Source organism: Camelus dromedarius, chromosome 12, assembly GCF_036321535.1.
Source record: "Camelus dromedarius isolate mCamDro1 chromosome 12, mCamDro1.pat, whole genome shotgun sequence".
NCBI lineage: Eukaryota > Metazoa > Chordata > Mammalia > Artiodactyla > Camelidae > Camelus > Camelus dromedarius.
This window is the reverse complement of record NC_087447.1, coordinates 64,255,986-64,276,191: the sequence shown is the minus strand read 5'-3', so window position 1 is coordinate 64,276,191 and position 20,206 is coordinate 64,255,986. Positions and strand designations below refer to the sequence as shown.

General features: G+C 37.7%; 1 protein-coding gene and 1 non-coding gene across 3 annotated transcripts; one reads left to right on the top strand and one right to left on the bottom strand.

The window, feature by feature from the left end:
- Nucleotides 1-669: 669 nt before the first annotated feature.
- Nucleotides 670-8,276, bottom strand: LOC105096552 (uncharacterized). The gene is made up of 3 exons (XR_010383479.1): nt 7,839-8,276; nt 6,113-6,206; nt 670-749 (listed from the first exon to the last, which is right to left on the bottom strand). It is a non-coding gene; the product is annotated as an uncharacterized LOC105096552 (transcript).
- An 8-nt stretch (nt 8,277-8,284) lies between these two features.
- On the top strand, nt 8,285-17,959 carry CWC15 (CWC15 spliceosome associated protein homolog). Of its 2 annotated transcripts, none has more exons than XM_010988892.3 (7): nt 8,285-8,437; nt 9,634-9,772; nt 10,364-10,476; nt 11,075-11,163; nt 12,330-12,443; nt 15,730-15,848; nt 17,787-17,959. In XM_010988892.3, the coding sequence occupies exons 2-7, from the start codon at nt 9,642-9,644 to the stop codon at nt 17,914-17,916; spliced, it is 696 nt and encodes a 231-aa protein (XP_010987194.2). In that variant the 5' UTR covers nt 8,285-8,437; nt 9,634-9,641; the 3' UTR covers nt 17,917-17,959. The 2 variants fall into 2 exon arrangements, with proteins under 2 accessions (XP_010987194.2, XP_031316461.1); XM_031460601.2 differs by lacking the exon at nt 8,285-8,437 and adding an exon at nt 8,458-8,640.
- Nucleotides 17,960-20,206: the final 2,247 nt, after the last annotated feature.

The following is a 20,206-nucleotide window of genomic DNA, read 5'->3' as shown; positions in this document are numbered from 1 at the left end:
TTAGAAATTAATATTAAAAAGATAACTAGAAAGTCCCCGATTTTATAAAATTAAAAATATATTTCTAAATAAATCTTTTATTAAGAAAGAAATAGAAGTAAAATTTAATAATATTTTTAACTAAATGAGAGTGAATATCCTACATTTCAAATCTAGTGGGATGCTGGTAAACAGTATTAAAAGAGAGATTTATAGGTTTAAATAAATACCTAAGAAAAGAAAGAAGGAAGGCCGGAAAACTAAATGAGCTAAGTATCCATTGCAGAAAATCAGAAAAAAAGTACAGTAAAGAAAGGAGAAGAAAGAAAATAATAAAAATGAGATCAAAAATTGATGAAACAGTAAAGAAGATGAACAAAATCAAAAGTTGGGTTTTTTGAAAAGTCTAAAAAATCAATAAACCCCTGGTGAAAATGTAAAGACTAAAAATAGAAGGCGTGAATATTAGGAAAGACAAACAGGCCATCACTATAGATGCTGCAGACATAAAAAAGAAAATAAAGACAGTGTAAACAACCTTAAGCCAACATATTTTAAAATTCAGATGAAATAAATAAATTCTTAGAACAATATAAATAGCAAAATTGACACAAGAAGAAATAGAATGCTGAGTGTCTATATAATCATCAAATAAACTAAAGCAGTCATCAAAACTCTTCATAAAGTAAACTCTAGATCCCAAATGGCTACTCCAGTAAATTTGACCAAATATTCAAGGAAGAAGTAATTCCAATCTTAGACAAAGTTTCCTAGAAAACAGAAAAAGAAAGAGTATTTCCCAACATATCTTACAATACAAACTGCATATACAAGTCTACAATAAGGACATTGTGAGAAAGGAAAATAATAGGCCAATCTCACTTATGAACATAGATGCAAAAGTGCTAAATAGAATCTGAGTAAATGATTCTTGTAATACATTCATCATGATCAAGATGGGTTTATTCCAGGAATGAAAGGTTAGTTGTTAGTTAAATAAATGAATATAACAACCACACTCTAAGGTTAAAAGACAATCTCAGATGCTTAAAAGTTTTTGATTATATCTGTCATCCATTTGGCAAATCCAAAAATTGTAGGGAAATTTCTAATTGAATAAAGTGCATCTACCCCAAACCTTCAGTAAATATCATACTTAATAATTAAAAGTTAAAAGCTTTGCCTTTCAGATCAGGAAAAAGGAAAGGAAGCCTGTGATCGCCTCTTTTATTCAACATTGTGCTAGATGTCCTATGCAATGTAAGAAGGGAATGGAAGAAAAAGGGGAGGGGATCAGAAATGAAGAAACAAAGCTGTCATTATTCATAGGTACAACTGTATATGTAAAAACTCCAAAAGATCTATGAATAAACTATTTTAATTAGTAAGAGGGTTTAGAACAGTCTGAATTTATAGTAGCAAATATTAAAAAACAATTATATCTATACATACCAGCAGTAAACAATTAGACAACTAAAATTTAAGAAAGATATCATTTACAATAGTATTAAAAATTAAGTGGTATCTAAGACTAAAGCTCACAAAAATTTGCAAGATCTCTATGAAGACAACATAAATTTACTTAGGGGCAATTAAAGAAGACCTAAGTAATTAGAAAAGACATAACCTATTACTAGATTTGAAGACTCAATATTGTAGAAATGCCAATTCTTAAATTTGATCTATAGTTTCAATGTTACCCCAATCAAAGTCCCAGAAGTATTTTCACAGAACATGACATTTTAAATTTTATACTGAAGTGCAAAGGGCAGAGAATAGTACTCAAAAAAGAGGGACAAGGTAAGAAGAGTTGCTTTACCAGATTTCAAGACCTCTCTATCAAACCACACACAAAAATGAATTCCAGATGGAACTGTGAAAAGCTTAACTATAAAACCTTCAGAAAATAATATCTGAGAATATTAATATAATCTAAAAGTAGGGAAGAATTTCTAAAGCAAGGAATACTATGCACTAAGCAAAAAGGAAAGGATTAATAAATTGAACTACCCAAATATTAATTTTTATATATCAAAATAAACCAAAAAGAGAAGCCAAGATATGGAAAATGTATGTGTAGCACAAGTAAGTGAAAGAGAACTGATGCCTAAAGTATTAAGAACTCATAGAAATCAATAGGAAAAAGGCAATTCAATAGAAAGACTGAACAGATGCCTCACAAAAGAAATCCAGATGGACAATAAACTTATAAAAGGTGATTAGTAATCAAGGAGATGAAAATTAAGACCTCAATAAGATATCACTATACACTCAGCAGATAAGCTAAAACTGAAAAGCTGAACAATATCAAGTGTGGTGTGATTACAGTACAAGGAGAACTCTTATCCTAACGATGGGATCTATATATGAAATGTATGCACATGCACCTCTGCACTTTTACAGGAATGCTCATGATGGCATTATTTGTAACACCCACATACTAAAAACATAATTATTACAGTAAGTAAATTATACTATGTATTTTTTATGCAATGAAATTCTACAGATTATACAACAGCTACACATAATACACATTAAGTAAAAAAGCAAAACAAAAAAGAACACATATGATTCATTTATACAAAGTTCAAAACTTGGCAATACTAAATATCATTTAGAAATGAAACCATAGGCATTTATTAAAATTTATTTGGGGACTTTGATTAAATTTTGTACATATTCAATGTTTATTGAAAAGACTGTGTATTCTCTTGTTTTTGTTTTTGTTTTCCCCTGTGAACTCTCTGGTGTTTAATTAGATTGGATGTACTCTCTTGTTTTGGTTGAAGGATTTTATATACATATATAAATGTAATATATATAAATGTAATGAGTATAAATACATATGGTGCATATATAAGTGCAATAAACACATATATCCATGCACAATGTTGCTTCTATGCTTCAATATTGTTAATTTGCCTACTTGCTCTATCAATCTAAGAGAAGTTTATGTTAAACAAATTCCCACCACGATTGTGGATTTGCAGTTTTTCCTATTAATTCTTTATTTTTACTGCTTATTTTTTCCAGACTGTAGTTAGTTGCATGTATGTTCATGAGTGTAATAATTTCCTAGTGGATTTTTCTTTGTGATGCAATAAGATGCCCACATTAACGTCCTTATTAAATGCTACTTTATTTAAAGAATACTTTGGATAATTAAATTTGCTAAAGTTCTTTGTTATTGTTTAGAATTTATTTGATATGTCTTTTTCTGTCACTTTATTTCCTATATTTTTGTTGTCTAGTTTTAACTATTTTTTATGTTTATTTTTAATTTTCTTAGTGTTAATGGACTGGCCAGCTAGTGAGGTAGCCATGTGCTCAGATTAAGAGGTAGTTAAATTATAACACTGTCCAGTAATCTAGCCTGGACAATCAGCAAATTTCATACTGAGGTTATCACCAGGAAATCATCTCTCTAGGCTCCAAAGCATCTTCATTTAAAATCAGGATTTTGTTGGTAGAAGGCAAGCTACTGTTTCTTATCTCTTTACTTGTCAAAACAGACGAAAGCATCAACTTTTTAAATTAGAAAGTTGGTCATTTTCAGGTTAAAATTTTAAAACAGATGCCATTATTTATATTACTTTAAAATGTGATTCTGACTCATGACTATTGGGTTTTTTCTTCCACTTTCAAGCAAAAGTTTCACATTTTGTGGGCTAGTAACTTTGTAGATAAGAGAGAGGGTGTACTAGAATTGAGGATGTGATTCAATCAGAAGAGGAGGGAGGCTGGGTTAAATTAGAGTTGTGCTTGGATGAGGAGTGGGCTAACTGAATCAGAATTCTGATGGAACATATACAGCCTGATAATCACATGCTTTTTCATTTAGAGATTCTTCTCTGAAAAGAAATTATCTTTCTGGGTCTTGACATATCTTCATTTCAAATCTGGATTTCAGACTAGCAGAATGAAAATTACTTTTTTTCTTTTAAAATATAAGTGGTTAAGGCAGTAACTTTTTATAACAAAATGTGATTGCTTTTCCTGTTAAAACTTACTCATTCATTCATTCACTCATTTTGAAAACATTTTACAGGCACCAATCCAGGCACTGTTTTATATGCTCAGTCTACCTCCCCAGGCAAAACATATTCCTGCCCTTATAGAATTTATATTCTGCATGGGATAGATACAGAAAGAAATAATAAATATAACTAAATTACACAGAATCATAGATGGTCATTAAGTGCTACGTAGAAAGAGCAGGATAAGGGAGAGGGAGACAAGGAGTGCGAGATTTGGGGGGACAAAGTGAGAGAATGGTTGCAACTGTAATTAGGATTGTCATGGTTAGTTTACCTCACTTGACAAATAATTGAAGACAGGTAAGAGTGTTCTTGAACAAGTAAACAGCTAGTGCAAAGGGCCTAAGGCAAGAGCTATGTTCAGACAACACCAGGAAGGCATGCAGCCTGGAGGGACATGAGCAAGACAGGAAGGTAGGGGAGAGCCTTATAGGTCACTACGAGCACCTTTAAGCTTTACTGTGAGGGAAATGGGAACCAACACCTCCTCACTGTCTGCCTGGATCCCCGTTTTCCCAATCCCATCCAACTGTATTATTAATTTAAAAAAAAAACTGCTGCCAATCTGATGGTGTAGTATGAGGACTTACTGCTAGTTTACTTTCGTTTTCCTAATAGAGAAGTTGAGTGTCATTCGTGTTGCTTATCTGCTTGGAATTGCTTTTTCTGAATGGCCTGTTTACATTCTTTGCCCATTTTTTAATTGGGTTGTTGCATTTTTTATATTATGCATATTAGTAGTAGTAGTAGCAGCAGCAGGAGTAACATTTTATATGTTATAGGCACTACAGCATTTACCTGTCAATCTAGCATTCATCTTCTGACTTCCTTATGGGCATCTTCTGCCATTAAATTAACTTTTTATATAGATGAATCTTTAAAATTATTTCTTTTATAGCTTTGATGCTCTGTCTTGATCAAAAGGTCATTACAGACCCCAAACAGTACAAAGTCTCTTAAATTTCTTTCTAGGTTTTTGTGATTTCTTTTTTTTCCCTTTTGGGTGTTTAATTCAACTGGTCGCAGTGCTTGTGTAAACTTGGAAGCTGGAATTCCTATGTTATATACTGCCATAAGAATAGTCAGTTTTGTGATCACAGTTATTATATACAACACCCTTTTCACATTGAATTAAAAATACTACCTTTGTCATATTAAAATGAAGAAGCATTTTTCTACAGCATATCCAAAGCTGATAAGAATGATCTGAAAGAAATAGATTCATAGATTCCGAGAGATAGACTACAATACAGCATGATGCCGGCTACTAAGAAGGCTGGAGGGATTCAGATACAGAACACAAGGGGGAGGGTCAGGGTCACCTCATCTCTCCTAGCACATGGAGAGCTGATGGTAAGGTCATAGTCAAAGCCAGCCTGGTAGATCTGCTGGAGGGGAGATGAGGAGTCCTGTTTAAGAGCTGTTATCTCAGAGAAGTCAGAAGATCATCCATCCCTAGGGGAGAGAGTGAGGAGGGAAAGGAAGGTGGAAGAGTGTATAGTTCTAAGGAAAGAGGAGAATGTGTGAAATTGTATTATTGCAGAGGGGGAAAATAAACAAGGACAGTGTAAGAGGATTAGCAGGCAGAATAAGGGCCCAACCAGATTTTTGTGGTAATGGGTTTAAAATGAGAATTCTTGGTAGGTTACACAGATTTTCTGCCAGCAAAGATGGCTGAGAGGGCAAATGTAAGTATTTGACTTACTCTTATTTTCTTTTTCTAATACTTTCAAGCCATTTAAGTCAAAAAGTTCATAGTTTTGGGTTTTTTATTAGTACTTTAAAATCATTTAAGTAAACTTTTTAGTTTCTTTTTCTTATTAATACTTTCAGACCATTTAAGTCAAAGCTTTGAATTTTGTAGACTGATTATATTGTTTATTAGTGTTAGTGAAATTAATCATGGTTGGTGAGCAAAAGATTAGGTGATAGAACAGGAGATAAACGAATCAAGGTGATTGACTCAGGGCTGATGAGAGCAGCTGGAACATAAAACCCTGGGATGTTATCTATAATTGCATCACCACTTTGCCATTGTTACACCAATCCTCCACTTCACAGTGCATCAATCATTCATTCATTCAAAAAATACTTACTCAGCACCTATTATGTGCCAGGCACTGCTCTATATGCAGAGGATACACCAGTGAACAAGAGAGACAAGGTTCCTGCTTTCCTGGAACTTATGTTCTAATACAGGAAGATAGACAATAATAATAAAAATAATATTAATAATAATAGTAGCTAACATTTGTTTAACAAGTATTGTTTGCTGAGACAGTTTTAAGCACAAGTATTAATTCACTTAATCCTTATAATAACATTATGCAATAGAGACTAGAATTATCCTCATTTGATACATGAGGAAATTGAGGGCACAGAAAGGGAAAATAACTTGCCTGAGGTTTCACAGCTAGGAAAGGGCAGATCTAGACTTTAAAACCAAAATAGTCAGGTTATAGACCCCTTTCTCTTAATGACTTTGCTATGCTGCCTCTCAGCCAAGAAATAAGGCAATAAACAACAAACAGAATAAACTCAGTAGTGTCCAGTACTATGAAAAAATAAAACAAGGTGACATGATGATATTTGTGTGTTGGGGGGATGGGAATACAAATGTAGATGTCAGGGGAAACCTGAGGAGGTGATATTTGAGCTGAAACTTGAAGAATGGTAATACAGCTATCTTGGGGCACAGACAGAAAAGTTAGTGTAAAGGAATCTTGTTTGTGAAACAGAAATGCTGGGTTGGCTGTGGCTAGAGTTTAGTGTGCAGGACAGTGACTGATTAGAAGCAAAGCCAGGAATAGGTAAAAACAAAACAAAACAAAACAAAACAAAACAAAAAACCAGACCCTAAGAAGCCTCAAGTCACATTAAGAAATCCAATTTTTAATCTAAATGCAGTGGATTTTTATGCCAGAACAGTAATACTACCTGATTCACAATTTCAAAAGGGCACTCTCACTGCTTACATGCAAAATTGACTGTAGGACAAAAGTGGAAGCAGGAAGATTCATTGGGAGCAAATACAATCCAGGCAGAAAATGATGGTGACTTGAACTAGGGTTGTTGCTGTGGAATGATATTTAAGGTATATTTTGAGAGTAGAATTGCCAAGACTTACAAATAAACTGGATGTGAAGAGTGAAGGAAAATTAGGAACCTTGGGATTTTGGTTTGAGTAACCAGTATGACAGTAGTGTCCTTTACAGAGTTGTGTAAGACTAGGGGAGTAACACCTTCTGTGAGAAATATCAAGATTTGTATCTTGAACTTTATGGTGGTAAGGGACCTTTTCTACTGTTTCGTTTCATTTGAAGTTCAAAGAAAGAGTTCTGGGGGGAAAAGCTTTCTTGTGTTCAATTTTATGAGCCCTTTACATTTGAAACTAAGTTGGGGGAGTTGAATTTTCATTTACTTAACAAATATTTATCGAGCATCTACTGTGGCCAAGGACTATATGATTAGATAGATACCAAGATGAACTAAGCAAACAAAATCCCTGCTCCCAGAGTACTTTTTTTTTTCGGGGGGAGGGGGGGCGGAGTAAGGACAATTGGTCATTTTTTTTTCTCCTGTTCGTTCTTATTAAAATTTCACCTAATGCATAAGTAGCCATCTTATAATAATTGCATCTAGTGCTCCTGGCAGTTGGGCCCACTGTTCTAAACGTTCAAAATCGGTTAATAAATGAATGAACCTCTAATAGTGACACCTCCCCTCCCACTAGAACTTACGCTTTTCAAAAAATAAAACTTTTAACAAACAATACGATTACAACCTTTGCTTTGAAGACTAACATTTTTGCAGGAATGGTACCTTTATAAAGATCGTGGTTGCCCCCGTACATATTTGTTCTTTCTTCATATCCAATTAAATGAAAATACTAGTCTTTCCGTAGCCCAACTCTCTAGGCTTGTTGGGTCTAGCTCAGAAGAAAGGAAGCAGGAGCCGTTGGATTTAAACAGTTTGGTGTAATCCTTTTCTACGCTCTCTCGCTAGCCGGGGCCGTGCTGTCGGCTACCCGGGGCTTTCCGTCCGCGCAGTACCGGAATGAAGGAGTCTGGGAGGGGGTCGGGGAAGGAAAAGACGGAAGAGATATTAAGTAATTGGTTCTTGAAGGTATAAAACGATGTTTGGAGTCTACTCCAAAGCACTGATTTCAAACGCCCGCCCCCTGGGCCGTTTCAGCCCCGCCTATTGCTGTCGTCACGCCGACTTCCGCCTTGGCCTCCGCCGATTGGTTCCTGCCACCGCCTCTGAAGGGCGGCCTGAGAACTTAGGGTTTGCTTCCGGGTCTTGGGTTTTGGCCCTGGAAGCAGAGGTTTCTGGGAAGCAAGAAGCGTACTGGGGTCTGTTTCATCTCCGGAGGCTGCTGTATCGGACCTCCGCCACCGTGAGCGGCAGGACAGCAGACTGTGAGTGGAGCGGAAAAGGGCGGTTGCGGGCGGAGGCGGAGAACCGAGCGCTGGCGGAGGAGGCCCCGGAGAGGCGGGCGGGTGGCGGAGCCCGGCCACGGAGGGTGCAGCGTGAAGGCGGCTCTGCAGACGGCGTTAAGTAGGGTCCGGGCGCCCCCGTCCCTCGCCGAGTGGACCCTGGGTGAAGAGTCAGCGGATTCTGGGTGACTACCCGAAGGCGATCTCCCCAGAGGCGAAAATGATAATAATCCAGGGGTGTGGGAGGCGGCGGCGTCCCTCCCTGTTTCTCCCTGTTTGGATACATCCCTTTCCCTTTTTTGAAAAAAAAAATCTAGACAAGTATACCAGTCCCCCCCAATTTCCCCAGACACTTGCTTTTCCGACGCTTGAAAGGGTTTTTTTTTTTTTGTGGCCACATCTGCTATGCAGTATCCTTTAGCTGCTCAAAACCGAAAGTAACAGAAGGATCGGGTCCCTGGTTTTTGTTTATCCGATTCCTCTGTGGGTGGGCTCCTGTGTTTTGAGCATTCCTTAGATTGTAACTTGCAAAAGATCTGATTTATATTGTGTTGGCTGCTACAGGAGAAATTTGAATCAACAAAATGTTGTTGGAGAACTTTGCCCATGTAACTGTCATCGAAGGTTAGAGCACACTTTTCAGCACACAAAGTAACTTTGTCAGTTAATTTTTTAGATTTTGTTTTGTTTTGTTTTTCTTTTTGTAGTTGCTAGCCTATTTTTCTGCTGTGTGAAGTTTAGATAAAATGGGAACCTTAAGGATTCTGGTGGTGTAAGGTTGAGCTGAGATTTTTTTTTTAACTCCGACATGGCAGTACTGTATTTTACAAGGGCTTTGACGTGTCAGGTCCCATAATTTCATAATATTATGTGAGGAATATCCCCATTCCACAGATGGCAGAGCTTGGTGGCTTGCCCAAGGTCACAGAGCCAGGAGAACAGGAACACAGACTCAGATCTTCGTGACAGAATTGTTTGTACTAAACTTCTGCTTTATTCCTTGAACACCCTGAGCCTCATTATTTGTTTTCTTGAGAACTTTTGAGATTATTTTAACTAAGTCTTTGGGACTGAGCTATGGAAATTATTTCACGATGGAATCAATGGATATTGATTAATAGTTTATAAGATGAGAGTTTGTGGTATTGGAAATAACTTGACACTGTTTTCCTTCAAAGCATAAAAGATGACAACAGCGGCTAGGCCAACTTTTGAACCTGCAAGAGGTGGGAGAGGAAAAGGAGAAGGTGATTTGAGCCAACTCTCAAAGCAGTATTCAAGTAGAGACCTACCCTCTCATACAAAGATAAAATATAGGTAATGAACATTTAAAGTTTTTCTTGTTTCACAAAGCAAGACCAAAATCTGTTAAATGGCATGTTCTTGAGATAGTAGCATGTTTGGGTTATTATCACTTAAGTTAATCTGTTTTCATAGTAGAATGCAATAGTCTATCTAATGTTAAAATTATACTATATGATTGTAAAATGCTGCTGGATATTCCTTAAGCAGAAATTCCAGTTAACCAGGAATTTCTGTATATAGATGGAACAAGAACTATTACATTACCTCTGAGGGACCAGCACTGTCAGTACTAATAATATGAGATTAAAAGTGTTACTGTAACAAGCCCTGAGTTGACATACAGCAAAAAGTAAAGATATTTTAATCAATTTGCAGCCTTATTATGGGAAAGTTTGTGATTCAGTTTGAGGTTCTTGAAATATTGGAAACATCACAGGATACTTGTTAGTAACCTTCAGATTAGGGTAATGATCTTGTCCAGTTCCCATAATGGGCCTTGATGCTTCAGGGACTAAGGACAAAGTTGCTTTTTGTGAATTGTCTTCCGTTACTACAGCCATGTGTTTTTAGAAGCACTGTTGCCCGGGTTTGTTTCTACTTTAGACAGACCACTCAGGATGCCCCTGAAGAGGTTCGGAACCGTGACTTCAGGAGAGAGTTGGAAGAGAGAGAAAGAGCTGCTGCAAGAGAGAAAAATAGAGACCGCCCAGCCCGAGGTACCAACACTACCCCAGACATTTCTCGGCTAGAATTATGTTGACAATAGTTTGTCTTTCATGTGGTAGTTGGAACAGATTAGTATTTTTGTTTGTTTGCCTTTAAATATTGGTGTGAGATACAACACTCTTAAATGATTAGATTAGATTGGATTAGTTAGATTAGATTGGATTAGATTAGAGATGATGATGAAATTGATTCCAGTTCCATCTTATGCTTCTGTGTTAGAAAGAACTGGGTCATCTGAGGATATTTAGCAGTTACTGTTTCAGTTCAGATCAAGGAGTTTTTGACTATTTACAGCAGCCAGACTTTTTGAGGTCCCATCATTTCTGTCTGTGAAAGTCTCCCATTTTTATTTCTAGCATTTGTAAACTATTGCCTAACTTTCCTGAGGCTACAGTTCCCATTTTAAAATCAATCCTTTCATTAACTCATTCAACAAATATTTGCCAAGAACTTGTTTACCAAGCACTGTGGTTATAATCCCTACTGTCATGCTTTAAACATAAGTTCTTTGTGCCCGTAGGTCCCTAAAATGTTAGAAGAAATGCAGAATTTGTTTCAGTAAGCTAAACAATGTTTGTTTCTCCCCAGAACATACAACCTCCTCTTCAGTGTCAAAGAAGCCTCGCTTAGACCAGATTCCTGCTGCCAACCTCGATGCAGATGATCCTCTGACAGATGTATGTTTTACTTCCTCCTCTCATCTCCATGTAGTAATTTACTTAGCATTTTTCTGAAATACTTTTTTATTCTTTTGGCTTTAAGAAGAGCTCTGTATTTATTTTTACTTACTGCTATTCAGTTGTAGCCCTGACTTCAGTACTAAACTTTATAGTTTATTTTAAAACAAAAAGCATTATCTTGTGGTTAATCAAACTTCAAGAACAAGTTTGCTCTCTGCAGAACCAAAAAAAGAAGAGATCTACTAAAAGATATGCTTCCTTAAAAAATAATTCCCTATATTCAGCCATGGAGATTGACTAGTTATCCTCCTCCAGAGGGCACGCTTCAGACCGGGCTCCTTATCCATAGCAACCCCCACAGCGATCACAGGGGCCTTCCCTTCCATCTTAGCTACTGATGATGCCCCTTCCAGGTGTTCAGTGCACTTAATGGTGTTTTTCTCAAAGAAAGAAGTGATCTAAGTGAAAGGTTTTTAATGGTTGGCACTTCAACATTCAAGTTTAGTGGGGCCACACAGTCTATAATTAATTTGCAGATTTCTATATACAGAGGAAAAATCTGAGTGACTTTTCAAGGGTAATATCTAATTAAGCATATATATTAGCCATTCTAGAGTTAACAGACTGAATTAAAAATTAACTCAGTAATTAAAGATAGGGAACCCAATTTTAAGTGAGGTTTAATGATTATTCAATTGAAATTATTTTCTTCTGAGAATTTAGCCCCCTTTTTTTTGTACTTTTGATTATCCTTAACTTTCTGGTTGTTTGGAGCTGTATAAAATTGTTTTGACTCCCAGCGTCAAAGTATGTACTGTGTATTAGTGTGAAGTGTTCGTTTTCTGGCTTTAGGAATATTTTCGTATGTAAATTCCCTTTTGACCCTGTACGTTTGAAAGGTACTTTATTATACCACTTGCTGTTACAATGTCTAAACCACGTCAGAGGTTGACATTTTAATAAGGAGTTGTAAGCTTTTTTGTGGGGTTTTGTTTTGCATTTTGGTTGGTTACTGATTTTAATCATATTTAGATACATTTACCTTCCGACCAGGAAAATTAATTCTGCTCCAGAGATTTGATAAGTGCAGTTTTTATGGGGAAAAAAAATGAATAACGTATGTTGTGTCTCCAATCTCCTGGGCCATCACCATTCTGTCTTAGGAGGAAGATGAAGATGAAGACTTCGAAGAGGAGAGTGACGATGACGACACTGCAGCCCTTCTCGCAGAGCTGGAAAAAATTAAAAAAGAACGCGCTGAGGAGCAGGCCAGGAAGGTAGAATCAATGTGTTAAATATTTACCTTTTCTCATGTGAACAAAAGCAGAAAAAAGCTTTTTTAATTCAAGTAACATCACCTTGTGTTAGAAATCGTCCTTGCCGTGTCTCGATGTTGCAGTACCTGTAATTTCTGTGACACCCTAAGTCTTTTGGTTTTGTTGGAAATTCTTCCAGCTAATTCAGACACACTTGATAGTACTTGTTAAGTTGCTCTTCATTCACTTATTTGTTCAGCAGACATTTAGTCAGGGTCCGTTAAGTTTCAGAAGAACCAGAGATGATTAAGATGTAGTCATCACCTACAAAGAACCCCCAGGTATAATGAGGCCATCTTTCTCCCTCTCCTTGTCTTCTGCCCCAGCCTTGTTTCCAGGCACTTGCTGAGGCTGTCTGTCAATAGATTTGGTATCACCGAGGGCAATTTCCCTAGCTTCTCTGAGTCCACAGTCTCTGCACTTACACAATGAAAGAAAAGAAAGTCTAACTCAAAGATAGTTAGAAGGAGTAAACAGGGTCCATAGTAGGTACTTTTAAACTCCTAGTGAATTACGCATAGTAGTAACAATAAAAGAGAAAACTTGGGAGGCAAGACCAGGTCTGAGCAGTAGAGGTTTGTAGACCAAAGCTGAAGGAGTTTGGACTCTGTTCTGAAGGACACTTGGAGCTGGTGGATTCAGCAGGAGGTGGTAAGGTTGGATATGCATTTTAGAAAGACTGCTCTGGCCGAGGAGTGGAGGGTGGGTGGAGAAAAAAAAACTGACTAGGAGGCTGTTCCAGTAATTCTCATGTGCGGTAATGAGTTTAGGAATAGAGGAGCTTTCTCAAATCCAACTCCTTTTAGGCAGTAAGTAAACAGATGCTGCTAGACCTACCAAGGAGGTAGAATTGTCCAGAGAAAGTGAGTGATCAGATGTGGCAGTTTCCGGGTGATGGTGCCAGACACTAATTCAGGGAATGTGGAAGCGTGGCATGTTTCGGTGGAGAGAAAAGAGATGATTTCTGTTTGGAACATACTGAATTTGATGCACTGTGAGACATTCAAGTACGTATATCTGCCTCTACTTTCAACCAGAACAGAGCAGCTCTTTTTAGGGGCTTCTGTATAAGATTTTATTTGAGCCAGAAATTGTTCTGTTATTTAAAAGAATGCAAAGCCCGACGTAGGTTAATGCTTGGAACCTAGGGAGGTAGAGTTCATGTGGGTCAGAAGGATCAGGGAAGAATTCAGAAAAGAAGTAGAACTTGTGATAGGCTTTGAAGACTGCCAGAATTCAGATTGGAAGAAGAAGAATATGTTTTAAAAAACCATTTTTCATCAGAATTTAGCATAGGAGAGCGTAAGTCCTAAAGAATTGTAAGACCATTCCTGATACTGCTTGCACACCACAAGAGGGCAGGTGTTCTATTCAAGGTTCTTCTTGGCCTCGCCAACAGCCCTGGATACACAAAGAGACATTTAAATGCATTTGGTTGACCTTTAGGGAACGTAAACATTTTAGACAGAAGATCTTAGCAATTTTGCAGGGTTCATCTGATTTCTTTGTACAAGAATATATTGGTGGTTTTTGGAGTTGAATGACAGCTTTATTTCTTTCATCCCTGTTTCACTTTCTGGCTTTTAATGGCCCATCTTTGAGGCGTTCCAAAATGCTTTCAAACCAGTCAGCCTGTGTCAGGGGCTGGGAAACTTTCTGTAAAGGGTCAGATAATAAATATTTCAGGCTGCAGGCCATATGGCCTCTGTCTTATCTATTCAGTTCTGCTAGTTGTAGTACAAGCAGCCGTAGGCAATACTGAAATAAATGCATGTGATTGGATAATAATAAAATTTTATTTACAGGGCAGGATGGTTCGGATTTGACCAATCCGCAGGCTGTCTAGCCCTTATACCCATGTTCATGAAACAGTGTACCTGGTGCTTGAATATGGGAAGAGTTGGCTCCTTTTCTCCCAGTGCTGTGGGTGGCAGCCAGCCAGTAACCCTGAAGGAGACAGCATTCCAAACGTCAAACGGCCCGGACTGTATTTCATCACACATGTTGTCATAAGTTTGGATACGTTGTATACTTGATACCCAATTTTTCTAGCATCTCAGAGATAAGTCTTTTTACTTTCAGCATCAGTATAATTTGTTGAAAATAGCTTTTAGGAAACTGTCTGTTCTTAGTCTATGGTGGATGCTCCTGACTTTTGTTTGCTTAAGGTATGAAAATGACCTAAAGGAATTTTCCTGTTTATTTCCCTGAAAATTGCATCTTTTCACCTCCCAATTATTTGGCCCTGTAAAAATGAAATCTGATGTTCACATTTGATTATTAAAATGAAGTATCTTTAACCTGTGTAGAAAATCAGGTTATTTTTCCAAGTGGTCTAACACAGGTTCGTTTTAAATGGACTCTCAGAAAGTCTTTTTTTCCTTGATCTATTAAGTCAGCAATTTTCTGTCATCCCCAAAACACAGCAAAGTGGGATTTATCTTTGGTTTAAGATAGCATGGAATCAGGTAGATCTAGAAGCTACAGCTAATGATTTTAGACATTTTATATTTCTAAGAATCAAACTGAGGGTAATTTGAGTTTAAAGAGATTAATGCTGAAATAAAAGTGAAGACAAGCATGTGACTAATGACAGGTGAGAGGCATAAAAATAGAAGGTCAGTAACAATAAATCATAAGAGTAAAATGGATAAACCTCAGGTAAATTAGTAGAAATGCATGTTAACTGAATACAATTTTTTACATAATGGTTTGTCTTATTTTAGAAGGTGATTCTTAGTTAACAGTAACTTGTCACCAGTCCTAGAGATGCAAGTTTACATTGTTAATAATCCAAAGTAAAATTACTTTTAATCACAGTTATGTATAACCCTTTCTTAAAAATTGAGATAATCACTGGTAAATGTGTCTTTTTCATGTTTAACACATTCTTAAATAATTAGAATATGTTTATTGGTGTACTCTTGAAATAAACAAGTACGGAACTTTGTATTTCAAGAAAAGAGAATAGATTTAAATACGCAGCTTAAGAATTTCAAAGTCGGAAATGGGCTATGAATGTATGATGGCAAGCATGAAATGTTTATAATGAAAGTGCCCAATTATTTTATTTGGATTAGTGAGAACTTTTCTGTCATGTCTTAAAAAACAAATAAAAAACAATGCTACTTTGATGCTTATCCCATCTCCCTCATAAAATCCTAAGTCATTTGAAATACGAGCTATATAATAAGACTGACCCCAGAGTTAATGTAAGTAAATATGAACCTTCCCCTGTCGTTGACAGGAACAAGAACAAAAAGCTGAAGAAGAAAGGATTCGAATGGAAAACATTCTGAGTGGAAACCCTCTCCTTAACCTCACTGGCCCATCCCAGCCTCAGGCCAACTTCAAAGTTAAGAGAAGGTACAGTAATGAGTTGGGTATATACACATACACACATAATAGAGTATGAGTTTTATGCAAACTGTACTATGTAAAGCTTCTAATTCCCACTTTCCACTGATACTCTTCTCTATGAAATTTTGGAATAATGGAAAGAGAATGAAAGAAACTTATTTTCAGGATATACTTAAAATAACCAGCTATGTACCAGATACTGCTCTAAATACTAGAGACAGAACAATGCACCAGGCCTCTGACCCTACAAAGCTTACACTGTAGGTGTGTGTGTGTCAAAGGTCCCCAAGACCACCCTCCACACTGGGAGACTCACTGGAAGGACTCAGGACTCAGCACACAGTTGTTCTCCTGAGTAGCCCAGTGAAGACCCACAGCCCGAGCATGCAGGGAACTGGCACTGAGGGCCTTCACGTGCGCGCCTCCTTGTGCTCTGACCCCCCCACCCCCCGAGGGGTCACACAGAGCACATTCTTTTCCATGTGCGCAGTGTTTCTGCCCAGAAAAACCATGAGAGACTCGGTGCCCAAGGTTTTTATTGGCTAATCATAGAGGCAACCTCTGCCAAGCACATAGCAAAATCGAGACTCCTGGAAGGAAAACCATATTATTCGTAGGCAGCAATAATCGGTACATGCTAGGTGCTCAGCAAATACTGATTAAATGAATTTTGAATGAAAAAAACTAGGCTGAGAAAGAGCCAGTGAGGAAGGGTTGAACCAAAAAAGGCCGGTGAGTGTCTTGGAGCCACACAAACAAAGCGGGTCAAGAGGAGGGGAGTGATTATCTGGGCCAGATATTGATGACAGCAAGTGACGTGAATTCTTCAAGGTGACCGTTGGGGTTAGCACCGGGGAAGAGCCGTTTGGTGTTGAAGAGGAGAGGTAAAACTCTTGGGAGTGAGTTGAGAGGGTGCATAGAGGGGAAAAAAAAAAAAAGTACATTTCTGTTCGTATTGACTAGACAATTGTTCTGCCTCGCTTGGATGCAGATAAAATTGGGGATTGAAACATCTCTTAATATGCAGGTCACGTTTGACCTCGCTCTGCTCAGCTTTTCACATGTCTGCACTGCACCAGTGATGGCTTAACAACACTGTTTTTGAAGATGCCCACGTTCTTGGCTTGTTTTCCACACGTAGTTTCTACTGGCATTCATACACCCACACACAGACACACGTTATGTATGCTTTCACTTTACTTACGTTTGTGAGGGTATATATATGACATACATGGGTTTCTTTTTATATGCTAGATGCTATTTTGAAATACTCTGTAATTTCTATAAAACGTGTATTTTATTGCTCACCCATGGGTGGTTTTCTTTTCTTAAGCTTATACATTATGAAACCCAACCAGTAGACTCCAACCAGAGTCCTGCCCTAAGCTCTTCGGCTGCTCTTTCTTCATGGTTAATAGATGTGGGCCAATATATAAGCCTTAATTATTATACACAATGGTTTCTTCGTTTGTTGTCCTAAATGTAAATACTGCAGTGAATGACTGCTAGATGTTAACTGATGAAAGAGTATGTATGAAATACTTAAACCACGTAAGCTGAACTGCAGTCAGTCAGCCCTTTACCGTCTAGAGCTGTTCATACGAGTCGGGGTAGTACTAGGTGCTGCCTCTTCATCTTAGACCCGCAGACATTAAATACTGATGCAATTAAACTTGGTGTGTTTCTGCTTTCTAACCCAAAGTTTCTTATCCTGGAGAAATAAGACTGTTGTGTAGGTTCTAGATAGGGATTACCCTTCCTGTTATAAAAAAGCAAGCTAACAACCTATTAAGAAACACTTTATTCTTTTGGGTGTAATTGTGGCATCAAATGATGTACATGTTGTGCATCTTTCTGTGTAATGACTGAGCTTTGCAGTTCACACAGTGTTCTTGCCTTGATATAAGCATTTTAAGATTCTTCTATTTTCTTTTTCTCCTTCAGATGGGATGATGATGTTGTTTTCAAGAACTGTGCAAAAGGTGTAGATGATCAGAAGAAAGACAAAAGATTTGTAAATGATACACTGCGATCTGAATTTCACAAAAAGTTCATGGAGAAATATATTAAATAGTACAGTTTTATGTGCTTAATTAAAGGCTGTAAATTGTAAACGATCTGTCTTTATTTTGCTTAGTTTGTTTTTTCTCTTTCCCCCCATCTAAATTGTGTGCAGGCTTCCCTAATTCTAAGTTCCAAAATATCTTTTTCTTTATTGATACCTTATATTTGATGAGGACTTGGGAAGTGGTTTAAACCAGTTTCCATCTCTGAATATTTCCAGTCATGTGTTTTCTTTTGAATATGGGAAAGGAAATCCGCTTGTAATAAATATTTTTAATAATCTAAATAACCAAACTGTGTCCCCAACATTTTTGTTGAAATGTATGCAGCTTATGAAACATTGCATATTTTCTTCTGTGTATTGTGTTTCTTTGTGTACTAATTTCTCCTCTTTCATCTAACATTGATTTAAGGTCAGTTAATTCGTAGTATCTTCTCTGTGTCTTTTAAGAGTGTGACAAATGATGAAAGGGATTCCATCTTGAGTCACCACGTTGGGATGGAAGAGTGTCATCAAGCAAGAAGCTCCCCAAGTGTGTGTCTGAGGGACCATGGGGTACCCCTCACTTCTGCGGGCTTCCTTCCTTTTCTCTTGGCCCAGGACAAGAGCTCTGTAAGCACACCTAGGAGGCATGTGGCACTCTCCCATGTTCTAGGTACTCGGCTGCCGTGTTCCTCTGTGTGAGGTAGAGTTTGCACATTGACACACATTAGGTGCAAAGCCTAGGAAAGTTTAGCGTCAAATAATACATGAAATAAAACTTCTGGAAATAGGATTCTGTTTGTTTTTTATCTTGGAGGACATGTATATGGGAAGTGGGGGTGTCTATACAGCTGGGAAATAAAGTTTTCCTACACCTGGCCTGTGATTTTAAGGATGTCATTTTTGATAGAAAATTTGAAATCGGGCCTTCTACAGGTAGGGACCCAGTCACAGGATTCCTCAGCTGTGAATGATGTTGAGCTGGGTAAGGTTAAAGATAAAGCTTTTAAAGCAAAAGTAACATTATTTTTCCCTGGCTATTTAAACCCCTGTCTCTAGGACCTCCAGTGGAAGCTTGGACACAGGTTGTATGTAACCTGAGTCAGGAGGAGAGCTGCAAACGTAGCCCAGGTCTTGACCAGGTTCACACCCTGCTTTTTTTTTTTCCAACTGAGCTATTTATTTATACAAAATTTCAAATACCTTGACAAGTGTTTTTTTTTTAATAATGCTGAAAAAAATAATATTGAAACATTTTTATTTCCAACTTCTCAATTTATAAAGTGCCTTTACATTCATTTTCTATTTTGTTCATAGCAACACTTAGGAAGGAAATACTGGGCTATTCAAAGTTAAGGAAATGAAATTCAGGCTGAGTAGGTCAATGTGACTACGTCATGGGGCTCACGTGAGTGCCTTGAAACTACATGAAAATGTGCTTATGGAAGTAAGCATTTAAATTTGCAAAACTAGCTCTTGGGATTATGGCTAAAGCCTTGAGGGAAAGAAGTAAGAGCACTTAGTAATATAAACTTAGCTTCTGAAAGGCATGTATCATGCCCAGGTGCCTGATTCGGGTGCACTGTTAACTCCAAAACCCACTTCCTTCACCTTCCCTGTTTGAGCCCAATAGTTTCAGGAAGAATCAGAGGAAAGCTAATTTCAGTGATTTCTTTATCCCTTTTCCTGGTCTTAGATCCAGGACACACACATAAATGCCAGTTTCAGCTCCTAGATTTATAAAGCCAGTAACAGCCTTCCTAGTGAAAACGCCTGACGCCCTCCTTGCAAAACATCTTGCGCAGGTCAGTGAGGGAACCAGTCCCTTCAAGGGCCCGTGCTGAGTGCCCAGAGCCGGGCATGGCAGCCAGATGGACCTGGGTGTGACGCCCAGCTGTCACCTGGGCTTTAACTGAGGCGAAGTGAACGTTCCCAGGTGTGCTTGTGCTGCATCCGTTTAACCAACACCACTCCCTGTAAGGCAGGCATTATTTCCCCCTTTTCATAAACAAGAAAATAGCAGTTTGTAAGAGAGATTTCAAAACCAGCAGTCATAAATCTTTAAGGGGATAGGGCCAGGATTCAGACTTTCAAGTGTCTTTTATTAGAAGCCTATTCTTGACTTTGTTTTAAACAGCCTTTCTGACATTTCTTACCTTTGAAACAACAGTCATGAAAGTAATGAGGAAGGGGTTAGGTGGGAATTCATATAAGGGTTAAGTACTTGGTGGGCACATAGTAGGGATTTCATTCATGTTCCCTTTCTACCTGCCTCTACTAGCATATAGCAAGGGCTGCCTAAAAGTTTGAAAGCCTG